The sequence below is a fragment of the Aphelocoma coerulescens genome, chromosome 5 (genome assembly GCF_041296385.1).
Source record: "Aphelocoma coerulescens isolate FSJ_1873_10779 chromosome 5, UR_Acoe_1.0, whole genome shotgun sequence".
NCBI lineage: Eukaryota > Metazoa > Chordata > Aves > Passeriformes > Corvidae > Aphelocoma > Aphelocoma coerulescens.
Genome location: NC_091019.1, coordinates 40,508,073 through 40,526,237, shown reverse-complemented (window position 1 = coordinate 40,526,237; position 18,165 = coordinate 40,508,073). Strand labels below are relative to the sequence as shown.

General features: G+C 36.4%; 1 protein-coding gene across 6 annotated transcripts in view; it reads right to left on the bottom strand.

The window, feature by feature from the left end:
- NUBPL (NUBP iron-sulfur cluster assembly factor, mitochondrial) overlaps positions 1 to 18,165 on the bottom strand; it is an 84,768-nt gene that overhangs the window by 30,383 nt on the left and 36,220 nt on the right. For all 6 annotated transcript variants that reach the window (XM_069017772.1, XM_069017773.1, XM_069017778.1 and 3 more), the window contains one exon: positions 1,442 to 1,535. In XM_069017772.1, coding sequence (XP_068873873.1) covers positions 1,442 to 1,535 — 94 coding nt within the window. The remainder of the gene's footprint in view (positions 1 to 1,441; positions 1,536 to 18,165) is intronic.

Genomic DNA, 18,165 nt, shown 5'->3' with positions numbered 1-18,165 from the left:
ACTTGACATTAATTTGTCAAAAAATTTGTGTACTAAATATATATATCTAAATATATATATTTAGATATAACTGTGGTTATCATGTTCATGATTGAAGCTGAGACATGACTATATTAAAGAAAATGCCTGATTTTGTTAAAGGGCTCCTTTCAAATCTATAGACATCACTGTCCTGCTAATGTTTCTGCTATGAAAGTAGGATGTATCCCAAAATCCATTAGTTGTTGTCTTCTCATAGAGGGGCCCATCTCCTACCGATATCTTAAGGTAACTCTTTAATCCTATCATATGAAGTCTTAGAGATACACAGTTCTTTTTTAACTAAACTTACAGACAGTCTGGTAAGAGTTCTGCATGTAAGTGAAACAGTTCTACCAATTTAATATTTAGTAGATTCACTTCAGTGTGTGACTGCCACTGAAGCGCAGAGACAAAGGAGTGCTGGAGGGAACCAGGGCCTATGCACATGAACCAGTCTGCACTCAGAAAAGAGCGAGTGCAACACAAAATGCTACCATTTCAGGTTTGTATCAACATACCTGTCTGATCCCATTAAAACTGGAGCAAGCAGTCCTACTGACTCCTTCATAACTTGGACTCACAAAACTGTTAGTCTTCTGCTGGCAACATTAGGTAAGGCCAGGTAGGGATTTGTCTAATACGATGTGGACAACTACCAAGAATGGAGATCCCATGGACTCCCCTCCTGGTGAAGAGCCATAGCAATTATTAAATTGGTCCTGGGACTGTAAGGATTGCTTTTGCTCTTTCACCATTGAGTTCCTAATATTGTTTATATTGGTTATTGACAATTGCTTCTGTTGAAGCGTGTCAGACAGGTAATAAATCATCACAGCCTTTTAGACCTCGTGAGATGCTTGTGAATTCTTTCAGAAGCAGAATTTCTAAGTCTTGCTGAAACCAATGAGATTAGAGGGCAGCCTGCATATGGCAAGATTGTTTCATCAAAGGCTAAATCCACTACAAAAAGTAAAATTGATAACACAAAAGGAAAAAGAATGCATTAGCATATGATAGTGCCAAATACTTTATCTAAATAAATGTTGTGAATTAACAGCATTTTCACTGTCTAGCTAAAAAGCAATGAAATCAAACTATTTTATTGTATTAGCTTTACTATGTTCAGACAAGAGAATTATTTTCTACTACTAAACTTAGCAGTTTTTGGCAAGACTGTATTTCCTTCAAGAGTTACAATTGACTTCTCAATCTTTTCCAAACTTAAAGAAAAACACAACTGTAATGCTAACATATTAAAAATCACTGATAATGTTTCCAGCACCATATAACTGATAAAGCAATTTCTTAGCATGCTGGAAAAAATTAAAATAATTTTGGACTGGTGTTTTAAAACAAGATTTTTCCAAAGCTACCAAACTTAATTAACTTCAAATCTCTGAAAGTCAAGCAATACACATACCTGCAATTGGAATATTCTGTGACACTGACAGCTGTACATCTCCAGTCCCAGGTGGCATGTCAATCACTAAATAGTCCAGTTGACCCCAGTCAACCTAGAAGACAACAATATAAATGTATGTGGAGATTTAAGTGTTTCTATTTAAGGCCCTTCATGTTTTAGTGGGATCCTTGTTTCTTATAATGCAAACAAGTGAACCAAGGACACCTAAAAGAATGATACTGAGATGCCCTCTCAGTCACACTTTCAGCATGGGATCAAGACATTATTTTCCTGAGACACAATCTTTGCTGATTATTGCAAACTAAGAGTGCAACTTTATCATTAACTTAACTGGCATAATTCTTATTTAATTATTTCCCCCCCAAAAATAGAAATAACTTAAGACTTTTACTTTGCAGCTGCTTAATCATGGCTTAGAAGCAAATATTAGGTAAAACTCAGGCTAAAAATCAGAGGTTTGTGCAGCAAATATCACTCAGGAGTTGTTTCTATTAATTTAAGACTACTTTTGCTTCCTTCTTACCACTTGTGAAACTACATAGTTTATTTATGAGCTTATTTGCTACATACAAATTTAGGCTTTTTTTCCCATTTTGTTGTTATGAAGTTAGAGCTATCAGTCCTGGATTTTTCTCTACGAAAAAGAGGTGTTGGGAGAAAAGAAAAATAAAGAATCAAAACACCCTAGATTTGTTAAATTAAAATCACCAGGTATAATTATACAGACTTACAACATTCTTAACAGCACAAAATAAAAAAATATTAAACTTTTGCTAGACATCAGATGAGAGCAACCATTAAAGATATTAGACTCCAACATGAGAACACTGTGATTACTTACACTTTTTTACTAGGATAGATTTCAAGGAAAGCCAAAAAACTCTCCCTAGAGCATGGTGCACAGAGATAAATGTTCTCTTAATGAGAACAGAAATGATCCTAGGCCTACTCTATATAATGGACAGCCTACCTATACCTTATCTAAACATTTCCCAACAAATATACTGGAATTATATGGTATGTTTCTGATTGATACAACATATACAAGATACAACTGTATGAGCCACTTTAAAACAGGAAAATGCCAAGCTAAAGCATTGTATTTTACACATTTCCTCAAGTGTCATTTTAACAGCAAAAAATAATCAACACTTTGCCAGTCCCCTAGTTACTGTCATACTAGACCCTGTCAGGGGAACACTCATTCATTTTCATTCAGTTCTTCTATGGATGATGACCTTCTAGGGAAGCACATGTGAAATCCAGATCACTAATCCACTATGCACTCCAGTGAGAAATGGAATTTTTCTCTTTCCAAGGCAGGCTAACGAAGAAGGAAGACTTCAGAGCACTTATGAGAGAACAGGGGTGGTAAAAGCTAGCTGAAAATTCTAACTTTACATGTCTAAATTAGGGACTCACAAACACACCTCCCTTTTCTCATTTTCTATACAAAGGCTGCAGGTCCACTAAAAGGTGCCTAAGACAGTCTAGCTACACAAGAAATGCCACTTATGTTAACCACAGAAAACACTGCACTTTTTCACATTTGATATTGAGCTATATCATCTATAATATCTATATTTTGTCAACAAAAATGACAAAAATCTAGCAGATTTCTAAAACCAATTAGCATTCATAATCATATTGAGACTATATAACCCCGAAGAAAAACTACATATCTGTGCAAAAATATACATACTGAAACAATTATGGGTAGGAAAGCCATTTTATCTGAAAGAAAGTCTGGTTTTTAGTTTGGTTTTCTTAACTAATCTTGCTTAGTTATTCACCAGATAAATGCCAGTGCTGATGAATGCCTCCTTGTCCAGTAAAAACTACTTTGCTCACATGAAGGCGTGAACTTCAAATTTCTATGTTTCTTAATTAAAAATCAACCATAATAAAGGTGACAGATTGAAATTATATAGATGTAGTAGTTTACAGCATTAATAAAGCCACATTCCTTGAAGATTTGCAACTGAACACAGAGATCTTCCATAAGTAACATGTATAAATCTCAATATGCAAAACCCACATCTTTCATAATAATCACAACCATTCTGAAATGCTAGGTAGGCATAGGCAGTTTTAGTTTTCAGAAAGGATTAATGGATTAATTCAAAATACCTCCCCTCTCCCAAGTCTTCATGAAGGCTGATTCTGGCATCTTTTATTAAGTTCATATATATATATATATATATCATATATATATATGATATATAATATATAATACAATTATATATAATACAATTCCAGTAATCATATTCTCTTTCCTTAAATGCTTCTACAGAATAGAATGAATAAACTGTTTTTTTGCTTTCTGCCTTGCAGCAAGATGCAGTCTGGAAACACATCAATGAGTGGCACAGCACTACTACCATTCTGATCCAGTTTCTAATTACTTTGTCTGCCAAAAACTCTTGGTTCTTGGATATATTATTGGAAAAAACCCTTGGATATTTAGTGATTTTCAGCCATTTTCTCCAGGAGCTCGAATTCAAGTCCTTCTAGGTACACCACTGCCTTATGGAGTAGTACAAAACAACCCAAATCCCACCCTTACTGGTAACTGGAATGAAAAATATTTTCTCCTCAAGCTAAAAACTGTCTGATTTTCCATATACTTGCCAGCCCTAACTATAAGCTAGCTCCTCCTGTGAACCAAAGTGACTTTCTGGGCTTGACCTAGAGCTTTTCTTTTCAGCCTTACCAGATGTTTTGCTCCTCCAACCTCTTCAAGCACTAGTCTCCTTCATCAAGTTCCATGTGATCGTCCAACATACCAAGCATAACAGTTGTGCAACACTGCTGCAGGCGACTGCAAATGCCAGTGGCTCAAAGCCTTTCCTAGACATTCAGATTTGTGGGGATACACAAATTTTTGCTCAAGAAGTTACTGTTTACCCCATATAGTAGCAGGGAAAAAAAGGTACAGAAATCGGAGGGCACCAGAGCTTTCTGCCTCAAGTTTCCTGAGTAAGTGATCCCATAACATCCAACATGCACTTTCTGGATTGTCCTATAAATAATGATTTTTAATGATTTTTTAATAAAGTTGTAAACCTTTAAAAAATGAAGCTAATAAAGGAATCTTAAGCACATGGCGAATCTCATGGTAAATCTCATTGCTAGGCAACAGGAAAAATACTCTGTTAACACATAGTGTAATTAAATTATAACGCTTTATTTAATTTAGGGTACTGTAAACATCTTATTTCACAAATTTTCTTCAAATTCACAGATTGAAAAGAAAAAGAAATGAGCTGTCTATCAAATTAAGTGTGCTCTGTTATAATACGTACAAATATGAGCACAGAAAAATGGAGAAGCTACACCATCCCAGCAGCAGTGGAGAGGACATCTTGCCACTGTGTAGAATAGGAGGAAGACAGGCTTTTGTCCCACAAGTTCAGAAAAAGCCACAGCAAAGATGCCAAGGTCTGTCAAAGTACTGAATATATAAAGGAACTACCCTCCACAAACCTCTCTTGAGTCATGCCACTGCTGTGCTGCTGAACTGGTGAAAAGAAAGTCAGGTGGCAAACCATATTGGAAAACCACTCCTAATTAAAACCAACCTTGTTTTTAATTTTGAATGTAGTCAAGTAGTTATCTTCACAATTTCATTTTCCTCTTTTTCATTTGTAATTCAGGGCAAGAAGGGAGAGCTGCACCAAAATGATACAGCCATAATTTCTGGAAAGAACTGAGCTAGCGTATTTGCTGAGTAGTGAGCAGTAGTGTCTAGACTACTATATAGGTTTGCTCAGACTTGGGCTGGGGAATGCTGCATGTAACCCCATTTCTCACTGTCCTCTTATTTGATTCTATTCTGCAAGGATTGGATGACGTTCAGTTCCTCCTCCATTACCATCCCACAGGAGTACAGCAGTATGAAAATCCTTTATTAAACACATTATTGAATGTAATTTGGATAATTTGTTATAGAAGTGTACACTTTATTTAATGGGAGAAGAAATTCCAGGTCTGTTACTAAATTTCAACACAGTAGAAAGAAAGAGGGGAAAGACATTTTTAATTAAATTTAGAACTGGAACATAAAATCAGGAGTGGCTTTTTGAAATCTACTACTGCCATTCATTCAACATTAATAAAATGGAACATATAATCAGGCTGTGATGTAACACACTAATTTGAATGCAAATCCTGTTTATATGCAACAATTTACCAAATCAGGACCACTGTCCTCATGTTCTCAATGAGTTCCAAGAAGTGTGTCTGTATGCAAATGCAGTTTCACACAAGAAAATGAGCTCAGAGAGTTCCCTTTGCAAGCAATAGGCAGACAGCAGCTACAAAAGCCTGCCTTGTAGCATCTGAAATCTGTCAGCACCTTTGCATGTACAGAGGTGTTAATGTCTTTGCCCCTCTAATGTATACAGTGTGTAAAACATTTCAAAGCATAGAAATGTAATTGCATTTTCCTTAAGCACAGTATTCATCCTTTTTAAAAAAGGCTTAACTTGGCATTTATTGTTAAGCAATATAATTAAGTGCCATGTGCTTCTGTGTATTTTCCCTTGCTCAGAAACACCAGGAATGCTTCTATGTAAATTACTTTAATCAATCATTCTGCTTATGTGACAATCCATAATCAAAATACCAGATATGCATTTTGAGTAAGGGTTCTAAATAGCAAGTTAAACCCAAGGTAGAACACATAGATACAGATGACATTTCTGCTGAGGAATGAAGCCTGAGCATCCTCTGTGCATGAGGCAGAAATGATAGAGCATTAGAACAGAGGAGGGATTGCTACTTATGACTTTGAAGTAATCCTCATGTTTGGTTGTTTGGTAAATAACAGAAGATATTATTTACTTGTTCTTATTAAGAGGAATACATGCAGAGTTACAATCAAGCATTATGCAGGTGCAGACTTGGCAGCAGCCAGCCAAACTCTGAACACCAGGATCAGAAAAACAGCAAGAGCTACACTGCAGGAAGAAGTCTATTCCTGCCAGATTCATCCTCCTCTCCTAAGTACTTTGTGTGTATATTAATGATTTAATCCAGGCAAGCTGCTGAACAAAGTAAAGGTGAGAAATTACATTCTTAAATGAAGATTTATATACCTGTTCACATGTAGTTATGTGTTAAGATAAAACATGCATTTAAAATAAAAACCATGTATTTTAACATAAAACATGTACTGAAATAATACTTCATTGAAAAATTACTTACAAGATGCTGCTTAGACACACACAGACATTAAGTAGTTTACAGAAACTAAGTAGTTTCACAGTGTACGAAAACAGATAACTTAGGAATAATACAATGAAACATGGCATTTTAATCAAAATTTTTAATGCATTTTTAGAAGTATTTGATAAAGAAAGAAGACATTCCCCAGGCATAAACCGAAAGACTTTTAGCCCCTATAGAAACTTTCTCCTATTTAATATGATAATATGATATGCCACAGTGCTTAAAACAACTCAACACTTTCTGAATAAACACAACTGCCCCTTTAACTTGTCCTCTGATGCTTAACCAATCTCAAAGCCTTGCAATGTAACACCATGAAAAACAGATGCACTGTAACACTTCAAATTCCCTCTAAGGTATCTCTGAGCAGTCTGTTCTGCCAAATTCAGAGAGAAATTGAGGTGAAGCATAAGAAGAGTTTGCTACAAAGACATCCACAAGGAAAAGGAAATTCTCCTAGTCTTTCTCCATATAGTTTAAGAGTAACTTTTAGAAATAAGTGCCTAGGAAGAATGCCAGAGTCCTGTTCAATTTAACAACCAAAACAGAAACTGGCCTCCTCCTCTTCCTCCCTGACGGCTTTTAATAATGTTAAGAATTGAAGGCAAACACAGTAACCTGAAGTTTCTGTGACCTTCATTTGTACAACCAACAAAACTAAACACTTTCCAGAAAGCAGCAATAAAGAGGTTATTCTCTGTGGGGTGTTCCAGGAGATGGAGGGAAGGTACTCAACACCAAGCTTCTTCAGGAAGCCCAGTCAACATCGTGTCAGCTTGACTAGCAGATGGAACCCAGCTGTGGGGCAGTCTGGAATGTCCACAAGAGCCTGGAGATGATCTCTGGGGATGACTGAAAAGGAATAATTCTGATGAAGACTATCAGCACTACCATGTATAAAAGGCTCTTCTTCCAGGTTCAAGCTGTTACTACAAAGAGCTTTTGTGAGCTGGGATTCCCATTTCCCAGGGATTTTTTCCCTAAAGGATGACAGTCTGGAAAGCAAACTTCTACAATGCAGTCTTGAAAGCGATCATTGCTCTGCTGCTCTCTCTATCCTTGAACCACAAATTATGCAATACATAATTTGCAGAAACTTTTCTTCAGAAATACACCATCTTTTTTTTTTTCCAGGTTCTACAATACAGAACTGCCTGCAGTTCAGCTTCTGAATAATGACATCAGGAAAAGAAATATGGAATAAGCAAGTGCCTATTCCTATGTCTTTCTGCAGTAAAACTAAGCACAAAAGTTATTACCGCAGGCCTCTGGTTCCTACGGTATATCACTGTGTCCTGCAGCCATAGGGAGGAGGAGGAGAGAAGACCCAGCAGGCAGCAATTGTGCAGCAAGATTGATTTATTTAATTATTTTACAAACTCTTCATAGACTTTTTTCTTCATAGTCTAATTGGACAAAGGATCAGCCACCCCTTGGGGGTGACTGGCTAAAATCCTAAAACATCCATTGTTAAAATATTTTTCTACTATACCATAAACAAGACTTTGCAAGGTTGCAGGTGGCTTGGTTGTTTACATACTCTGCTACCTCTTCTGTGAGACAGAAAAGTCTCTCACGGGCTTAGAAAATAACAAGAAAATCCTCGCTAGCAGCATTTTTGTATCTACAAAAGTTAGGTAACATAAAGGTAAACAAATCAGAAGAAACTGGGCTAGTGTCACATCTTCTAATTAAACTAATCACCACGTTGATACAGCTACGTTAAACACATCACCTAAACTACAAATTCTGAGTTCTCCTTACTCATACACAAAGGTAAAATCATTGTCCAGTTATCAAATCCAAAGCCAACACCACATTTTAAAGGCAGTATTACCAGGAGTCAACTTAAGCTCATAAAATTTATATAAGCTGTCTGAACCAGATTTCCTCTACCATAACAATAGAAGGAAATATTTCAAGTGTTGGCAACAAATACCAAAAGGGAGAAGCTTAATAAGACCACTCCCCATATGTATTTCAGCCTATAATTCTGTAATTATGTTAAAAGCTGATATATAATTTAAGACTGAATGCTTAAGTAATGCAATGGAAATGAATGTTTCTAAACTGCTTCGTAAGTTATTGAACTTCCTTAAGCTTCAGTTAATTTTCTGGTACAAGAAAAAAAATTTATAAATTCCTTGCTGAGGTACCAACTTCATATTGTATTATAGGAATTATAGGTATTATAGGTACCACTTCATGACCACCACTGAAACAATGATCTTAAATCAGCATTTAAACTAAAAATCATTGGATTAAAAATGTCAGAAAATTCTGTTTCTCAACTACAATGTATAATGCTTTTTTGTACAGAAAAGGGAACTTCTGCAGAGGCCAGTCTAAAGCCACCTAAAAAAGGATTACCGAAGAAAGCAACATCATAGGTGTTATTCAAGTCACTTAAAACTCTGCTGAAGAAAACCCTCCAATATCACCATAAACAGTGCAACATAAAAACTCAAATAGAATCAATTAGATGTAGACGGCTGAACAGAGGCCAAAAGACAGTAAATCTCAATAAAGAACATAATTTTCTGTCTGGTGAGAGTTTAAAGTAACTAGCCTTGAGATGAAACATGAATTTTAAATAATAAAATGCTGGTTTTCTTTTTGTAAACAACCTGTTTTTCACAAATATGGATTAAAATTTGTCCTCCAAAATTTCTGTACTTAAATATATCTTCCTCAGTCACAGAATTCAAAAAATTCAGCCCTTGCAAATAAAACCAGTGTTGGAGAGTCTGCTTTAATTATCTCAAAGCAAAACAATCAATACTTCCAACAAGAGTTAAATAAGGCTGCACAAAATATAGAACCTTTCAACTCTTCAGGAAGATTGAAGAATATCAGAGAGTGTGAGAAAAGAATGTAAGGAAGGGTACATGTGAGAGTGAACAGAGCAGATTCATGACCATGGGACTGCGATTGCAAGTTGGTGCATGTTCTCTGTCAAAAAAACTGCCTTTACATCAGAAAGGAGCAAGAAAAATTGCATATACATTGTCCTCATAAATAATAGAACACAGAAAGGACATTAAAGACACAGATGAGATGTAAAAATGAAAGCAAATTTTAAAACAATACACATTTTGCAGTCACACACATAGCACAGCCACAATTTAAAGATGCGCTGAATGTCATATCCCTAGAGTAGTAAGAGCATTTACTATCAATCAGACAACAGATAATCTGTGAAAGAACCAATTATAGATTGCCAAAATAATTGCTGTGCCCACAGAACCATGCTTCTGCATTCAGCAGTGTCCTCAGTTACGAATCTACAACAATAAATGTGTTCCTTGTATTCTAAACCTAATTAAAATAATTTGCTGAAGGTGCTGATACTGTGAGTTTCAGGGACATCCAGTGATTACCATCAAGCAATGGAGAATCTTCACATTTTTATTCACTTCCTAGCTTTTTCTTTAGTTTAGTTCTTATTTAATGTTTTTTATACAGAATAAAAAATCTAGCAGAAAAAGAATTTTAAATGTCCACTTTAGTTGCATAGTAGGAACTGTATTCCAAAGGCAGCATTCTTCTAGGAGAACATAATTTTTCTTTTAAAAGATACTACTGAAAGAGCAAAACACACTAAGAAGTGAAACATCTTCTACAGCTTCATAAATAGTACAAAAAAGCAGCTTCTTCATTGTTAGGGAGGAGGAGGGGAAAAAAAAGCCACATGACACTAATCTCTGGTACCTTAAGCACAATTACTTTATGTTTGTGTCAATCACTTGGGATGTGAGAAATAATCACTTTCTACAAAGAATACTAGTACAAAACCTGCTGCTATTCTTGGATATCTGCAGTTATTTTCTGGGAGCAAAAGAGATATGGGAGGATGGTTTGAGTGAAGGATCAATCTGTCAGCTTCCAACAGACAGAATGCAAGCTGGATTATTGAAAAGAAAAGAAACAACTCTGTGCAATCAGTTTAACATATATTAGTTCAATATTAATTTTTTAAAGCTGTTTATACAGTTACATTCATAGTTGTTTAGTAAGTAAAATTAATGTGTAATGCTAAACAGTGTGTCAAAGTTCAATCAATATTCAGAGGTAGCAAGGTTCCACTTTTGTTTCGATCAAAAAGATGAAAAAGAAAGGCTGAAAAATGGGGAAAAAAAACCATGCTCAAAAAGCAGCTCTGTTGAGCTCCACCTACACATTCCACCAAAGATCTTGACTGTTTAGGAACGGAAATAAAAAATCTCCATTGAGCATAAAATTTCAACCTGAAGCCCGTTTGGGATCCATTAATTACACACACATTTGTGGCAAAGAAGCAAGTCTTACAAGCCCAATCTAGCAGGCACTCTCTAAATGCACCTGCCACTGGAAACACTGAACCCAACACAAAGCTGAGCACACGTGACCATTAAAAAAGAAAAGAATCAAACCAAAACCAAAATCTCAAAGCCTGTGGTTCTGCTGTTATAATAGCAACTGCTTAATACCACAGTTAGACATATGAGAGAATGTATCTATGAATGGGAAGACGTCAGATTTAATTTCCCAAGCAGGTGGCATTTACCTGAATAAAACTATGTAAGCAAGAATGCAAAGGCCACAGAAACTACCATGATCCTATACAAGGCCAGCTGAGGTATTCACCTGGAAAGCTAAAGCTTCAGGTTAACTGAATTTCCTGCACAGATCTGGTCGTGCTCCCCCTTCCTGCGTCTAGTCCTGCCCTCAGGAATCTTGCATCTCTAGCTGTAGAGCAGAGGGTTATGACTGCTGTATGTGATTGCAGAGCACTCTCGTGGGTGAGTGAGCAGGTAATACAGCCCTAAATGCTAAACTGGTAATGTAACCAAACTTGCATCTCTCATGTTCAGGCTTCCAAGGCTCTTATTATGAACAGAGGATAAGCCTGTGGAGTTCAACTGAAAGAAGGATCTTGGCGCTTAACAGAAGATGCTCAGTTTTGGCTTTAAATCTTCACCCTACACAGCTGTCCAATAAGGTTACATTTAGGTGCTGAAATCCAGGACAGATACAGAAAGTGAGACAGCCCACAGGCTTTTCCTTATAGCCCTCTCATTCAACATCTTCAGTACCACTTAATTCCACTTGGTAAACCTACTCCCACTGACTTACACCAGTAATTTCCACTTATTCCACACCAAGCTCTAAACTTCAGCACTCCAAGATACATCACCTATTCTTCTAAGGCACTGCCAAAGAGTCTGAGGGTACCTTCAGGAGGGTAAAGTAACCCCTCACAACCACAGAGAATGACAAGTGATGTATTCTCCAGGTATGCAGAGGCTCCAGGCTAAGCTTTGGTTTAACTTTCCATTCCTGCAGGCTGGACACCAGCCTCTTAAGCACAGTACAGCACAGCTCATGTCCCTTTCTGCATCTAACCTACAACAGCTAGAGACAAAGAACAAACCCTCTTACTAGCGGAGGAGAACAAAGAAAGTAGAAGAGTAGCATTAGGTGTCTCCTATTTTTTTGAAAAAGTTTACGTAAATAATGGAAGTTTCATTTAGGAAAGAAAACAAGCAGTGCCTTCTTTCCCTCACTCCTTTACCACCAGTATTCCTGTTTAGCAAATACTTCAAATCATGCTTAAATCACTACCTCTTTCCAAGAATGATGCTGGATGCCATTTAGGCACAAAGTTCTGAACTTTGCTGCAGAGAAATCTTAAACCTCAGAACACTTCCCTTTAAAACCTTGAGTAAAAAAAAAAGAAAAAAAGTCTAAGCCCAGCACAGCCATTTTGAGACACCATGAACTCTCTGCCATTTCTTCCTGTCTTGTCAACAAACCCAGCAAAACAGTTGCATGTTCTGCATTTGTTTTGTTTTATGCAAAGGAGAGGAGACATTTGCATACCTGTGTAATGTGCACAAGAGATGAGACTACTGGAAGCAGAGCAAAGAAAACACTCTCACAGCCTGTTCCCACAGCAGCAATAACTGCACAGTCATAACTATGACAGCTGAGGAACCAGGCCAAGAAATGTTTGCTGTAAATACATTCTCACTACGCTGTTAGGCTTTTTTTTTTCTTTTTTTTTTTAATCCTCAAAGACATTTAAAATACATTTACTACAAATACTTCCAGTTCAGCCGTAAGTGTTGGCCAATGTTTTTGGGGTTTTCTGGTTTTCTTAACACTTCTTTCTATGATTGTCAATTGCTTTCAGCAACTATAATCCCTTTTCAAATCAGCTGCTAATGTGAGCCAATAAAGCAACAGGGAGCTGTATGGATACTGCTTAATTAAGGGAAGAAAGTCCAGAGAACAGGTTCTGTAGCTTCAGCTAGAAACAAAAAGAATCAAGCCCATATTCGTTCAGTCACACCCACCCCAAAACATACAGGAACACTCCAGTCAAAGGGTGACAATAGAAGTACTCTAACTGGGGGACAGAGGAGTGGAAAGGAAGCTTTCTGCCATCTCCCACACTTCTGGCTACAGTACATCTCTGCATCAACGTTCAGCTTCTGATCTCCAGGAAGTACAATCATTTCCTTTAAATATGTACATACTGATTGGGACTGGTTAAGGCAGTTCTCTCAGGACAGACAGGACCTTTCAAGGTGATTATTAACATATGAGCAAATTAATGATGATTCTACAAATTCCTGTAGCAGGCTTTTCTAAACACCAACATCACAGCTGAAGCATGGTGTAGAAATTAGTGTAGAGATTTCCATTGATTTAAGTCAGTTTTGAAGGAGAAGAAACTAGTTTATTTATCCTTTAGTTTTTGCAAAACACATTTAATAAAAAATGAGTATAAGAATTTTTACTAATTCTTTTGTAAGGTATGAATGGGTCATCTTATCTCGCCCTTGAAACAGGTTCCTTAATTTCAGTGACAAAACAAGGGAATGAAACTTGACCTTCCTTGATTTAAAAGAAAGCTTATTAAAGACTTAAGAAAAATCTCACAAGCATTCAGTTTTAGTTTACCATCTGCCAGCTGTAGATGCAGTCTTAGTGGCATATCCTAGAGCAGTTTTAGCACTGGCAGTTCAGTCAGTATTACTGAGTGTTGTTTCTCTTTTCAAAATACCTCCAATAGCAGAGGACATTTCTAAATAGAACACATACATAATACCAATGGTTTTATGTTGAGGGATGAAATGTCTGGATCTCTTCATTCTCATACTCTAGATCAAAAAATTAAAATAAAAAAAGCTTTCCAACTCTCTAAAGACGCAACTGCTCTTATTTCTTTGACTAACAATGATGCCTCACCTGGTTTTTTTTCTTTTTCCAAAACTGTAAGGTGGCAGACTTTAGTCTGAACTAAACATCTCTATGTCCACCTCAGGCAGAGGCATCTCAAAACAGAAGAAACAAACAGAAGAAGTATTTTTGTAATTGTGGAAAAGCTGGGAAATTTTTCACTGTAGTGACACTGTAAGTAAGACTACTGTACTTTAGAATTATGCACTGCAAATATAAACATGTCTTTGTAGTTTATAATATAAGCATATACATAGAGCAGCTTTGTTTAGTTCTATGTAATGTAAACTGTAAATATCTGCTACTGACTATCTGCCTCAATTACTTGGAGATAAATTGGACAAACACATGAATATTGTGAAACACATGTCAGTTTTGAAATTAGCAAATATCCTAAGATGGATGGATATTTGCCAAAACACAGAACATAGAGGAAAACAGTATTAATCTGCACTAAGCATATACATTTCTGGTACATATCTTCTGTTGATACACAAACAAGTGTGCATAGACTCTTACATTTGTACTAGGACATGAAAAGATTACAAAAATTTGAAAAACAAAGAGCTATTTATGTTTCTTACCCCTTTTGCTAAAATTTCCTATTGCACCATCTCACTCCTGTCTTGAAAATTTAGTGTCTTTTTCTGTCTTGAAAATTTTCCTGTCTTGAAAATTTAGTGCCATAATGCAAGTTAAATGCCTTCATCTCATGATAGAGTCCCCTTCCTAAACCAAACAGTGTTAAAAATCAAATCCACCAAAAAAAATCATCTGGCTTCACAGCAGTGCTCCTTCTTCACTTGCTCTTTACATTTACAATAAGAATAATTTTCAGTATTGATTCACTACTACTATTCTGGGCATCCTTTCAATTCTCTTAAAACATAGCTACAAAAAAAATCAGAGCCATCAAATTGTTATTGTCTTCCTCCTGACCCAATATGTGCCATTCTCAGCTAAATCCCATTTCACTACTCCCTCTCATCCACCAATACTGTCTCACTAATTTTGTAGTAGTAAGACACTTTTTTGCCCACCCTAATAATAATTTCATTTTCGACATTTACCATGTAAGTGACAAAACACAGCAAAAGAGGTACTTTCTGCCAAATTGTTTAAGAAATGGATCTAAAGGATGACAAGTTTTTGCTATCCTTAAAATCCAAGGTTTATACACCTATTATCTTAAGATACTGCCAAAGAGTATGGAGATAAATCCAGGAGGGGAAAATAATGCCTCAAATAGTACCACTGGGAATGACAAGTGATGTATTCCCACCACCCCAGGTATGCAGTAGCTCCAAGCTAAGCTTTGGTTTAAATTTCCATTCCTGCAGGCAGGGCACCAACCGCTGAGGCACTGTAATATTTAGAGCACGAATACCAACATCCCTTTTTGCACTTAACCTGCAGCAACCAGAAAGAAAGAACAGACCCCTTTACTAGTGAAAAAAAAAATAGAAGAGTGGCATTAGGTTTCTCCTGTAGTCCACATTTTGAAATTTTCCTTATAAATAAATACCACCAGTATTCCTGTTTAGAAAACACTTAAAAACATGGTAGCCTTCAATTCACATCTCCAGGGTCCACTCCTGCACTCATTCCTGCTTGCCTTTCATCTAAAAAAATCTGACATAAAATATTTAGTCTACTTGCTTTTTTAAGATTAATTTTGCTACCATCTTTGAATTTTTCTTTGTCCAATTAGACTTTAAATTACTCAGGGCTGACCCTGAGGCAAGATTAAACAAGCAAACAATCAAAGTCAACGTATGCTTCTCCATGCACTACAGAGAATGACCAGATGGCCAGATCTCTTAGTCTGAATTTCATAGAGGCTTGCCTCCTAGACAGTAAACTACTAAAGTTTATCCAAAAAAAGTTAATGCAAAAAAATTGCCAGAAGTTTCCAGCAAAACTTCTTTATGCCATCCCTACGCAATTCTTAGGTGCCTGAGAGCACATCAATGTGTGCTTCAAACCTCTCCTAGATCAAGGTACTTCTATAAAAACAAGAGGTATGATAGGAAAACAAAAAAATTTATTTCTTCTATTTTTTTCATGGTTCATATTAAGGATGCTCATTCAAGAGATAAGGCTTATTTGGGTTTGACTTTTACGTCTCCACGTCAGTACCTTTACAGTCTAAAGAGACCAGAAATGCTACTGGGGAAAGGGTGGTCTCAGTCATTATGTTGAAACTTGTTCATTTGACTGCAACACTTAATTGTATGACTCCCTTGCTTAGTGATTAAGGCAGTCACATTAGAGAGACACCTACACTCAGTTTAGGTTTTGACTGAATGCTCTAACCAATGATTTCTGTGATAGGCAGAACCATTTTCTTTGCTCTGACCTTTAATGGAGTTACAGACCAATAGTCAAATAGCCAGTGGAATGCCAATTTTAGAACTAATCCCAGATTCACAGAACAACTTAGGTTTGAAGGACCTTGGGGACCTCTGTCTGCACAATGCAGGAACAACTTAGAGCAGGTTACTCTGATTCCTGCCCAGCTGAGTCCTTAATATCTTTCAGAAAAGAATTTTGAGAATGTCTCCTGGCAACCTGTTCTGACATGCAATTGTTTCAACTATAAAAAAACAAACCACCAACACCCCCTCACATTTCTTACTATATATTGCAATGTACACTCATTACCTCTTGTGCTATTAATGTGCATGTCCACAAATAATCTACTTTCATCTTCTGTGTATGTATCCATTAGGTAGTTCAAGACAGCAGTTCATATCTCCCTTTAACCGTCTCAAAACAAAATAAACCCAGTTCCTCAGTGTCTTTGCCTATTACATGCTTCACCCCCCAGTATCACCTTGATGGCTCTTTGCTGGAGAACATATAAGAAAGGTAGCATGAACCATCAAAAGCTAAGCAATTGCAAATGTATCTGCAAAAGAGATTTAGGTTCTTAAGAATACTACTCATGGTGAATGCCTGTGATACATTTACAATGATCTCAGGCATTCTTAATAGATATATGTCACTCATGCACAGACACTGAGAACCAGAAACACAGAATGTATTGTGCTCAAAAGAGAAAAGGTTTTATAAATTTGTTTTATAAATATACAAATGTATCAAATAAAAATGTTTATATTTATTTGGAAGCTGTAAATACTAGTCTTTGTATGTCTGTGCATCTCTCACAAAAAGTGGTAATTCACTACAGTGCTGAATAACTGCATAAACACAGAAAGAAATTTCCATGGTCCCAAGAATATAAGGCAAAAGACAATACATGGACACAAACAGAGGCCAAAGGACAACTCTTAGTGAACGATACTAATGAATCAGGTACATGGCTCAGCATGTAGTACTTAACTACTTCAGTGACAATGTTTTTGTTGTTTATTGCTTCAAATCAAATACACATTGCTCCTCCTAATGTGGAAAGCTTTCCCCCAGTTCTTCCATTGTTCTGTTTATAAGAAATGCATTTATACACACAAACACATAAGGCAGTGCAAAGCTGAAAATTTACAGGCTGAAGAATTGATGAGATATAACACAAGAGTGTTACGAACACACATGCCAAACAAGATTGGACTGCTGTCTACGGACACCATATAGAGAATATTCTTCTGTCTAGAATGTGTACAGTAAAACAGCCAATGGCAGCATGGTAGCTGTTTTACCAGATATAAATATATTTGCTCTCAATACCTTATCCAATTTTGCCTTGTCAAGTGCAGCATTAACATATAGCTAAATAAACCACACTTAAAGAAATTTTGGCCCCAATCTATACCTGCAACCTCTCCAACGAAAATGGTAGAAAGGATAGCAGTAACTACATAACATACTTCTCAAACAGTAGCAACTGCATGTAGGAATTTACTAAGTAATGTCACTCAAACACAAATAGTACTGAATATCTATAATTTCTATAGAAATGAGTCACTTCAGACTGATCAGAAACCCAAAACAATATAGCCTCCATAGTATTTGCTTTCCAAAAATTAAATACTACTTCTGGTTCCAAGTTACCTTAATCCCAAATCTTTAAGCATGAATTTTTACTGTTCTATAGACACAACTATTGTTTTTTATGGCAGCTTTCTCATATAGGCTCTTGAAATAATCCAGATCTCACAACCCATAGTCTGCTCAATATTTTAAAGACTATTTATCCATCTGTCTATATCCTCCCTATTCCCTACAACATATGCGTGCTGGTTCTGGCTGCAGTAATTTTCTTCACAGTGACAACAATACATACGCTACAACTACCTATGTAT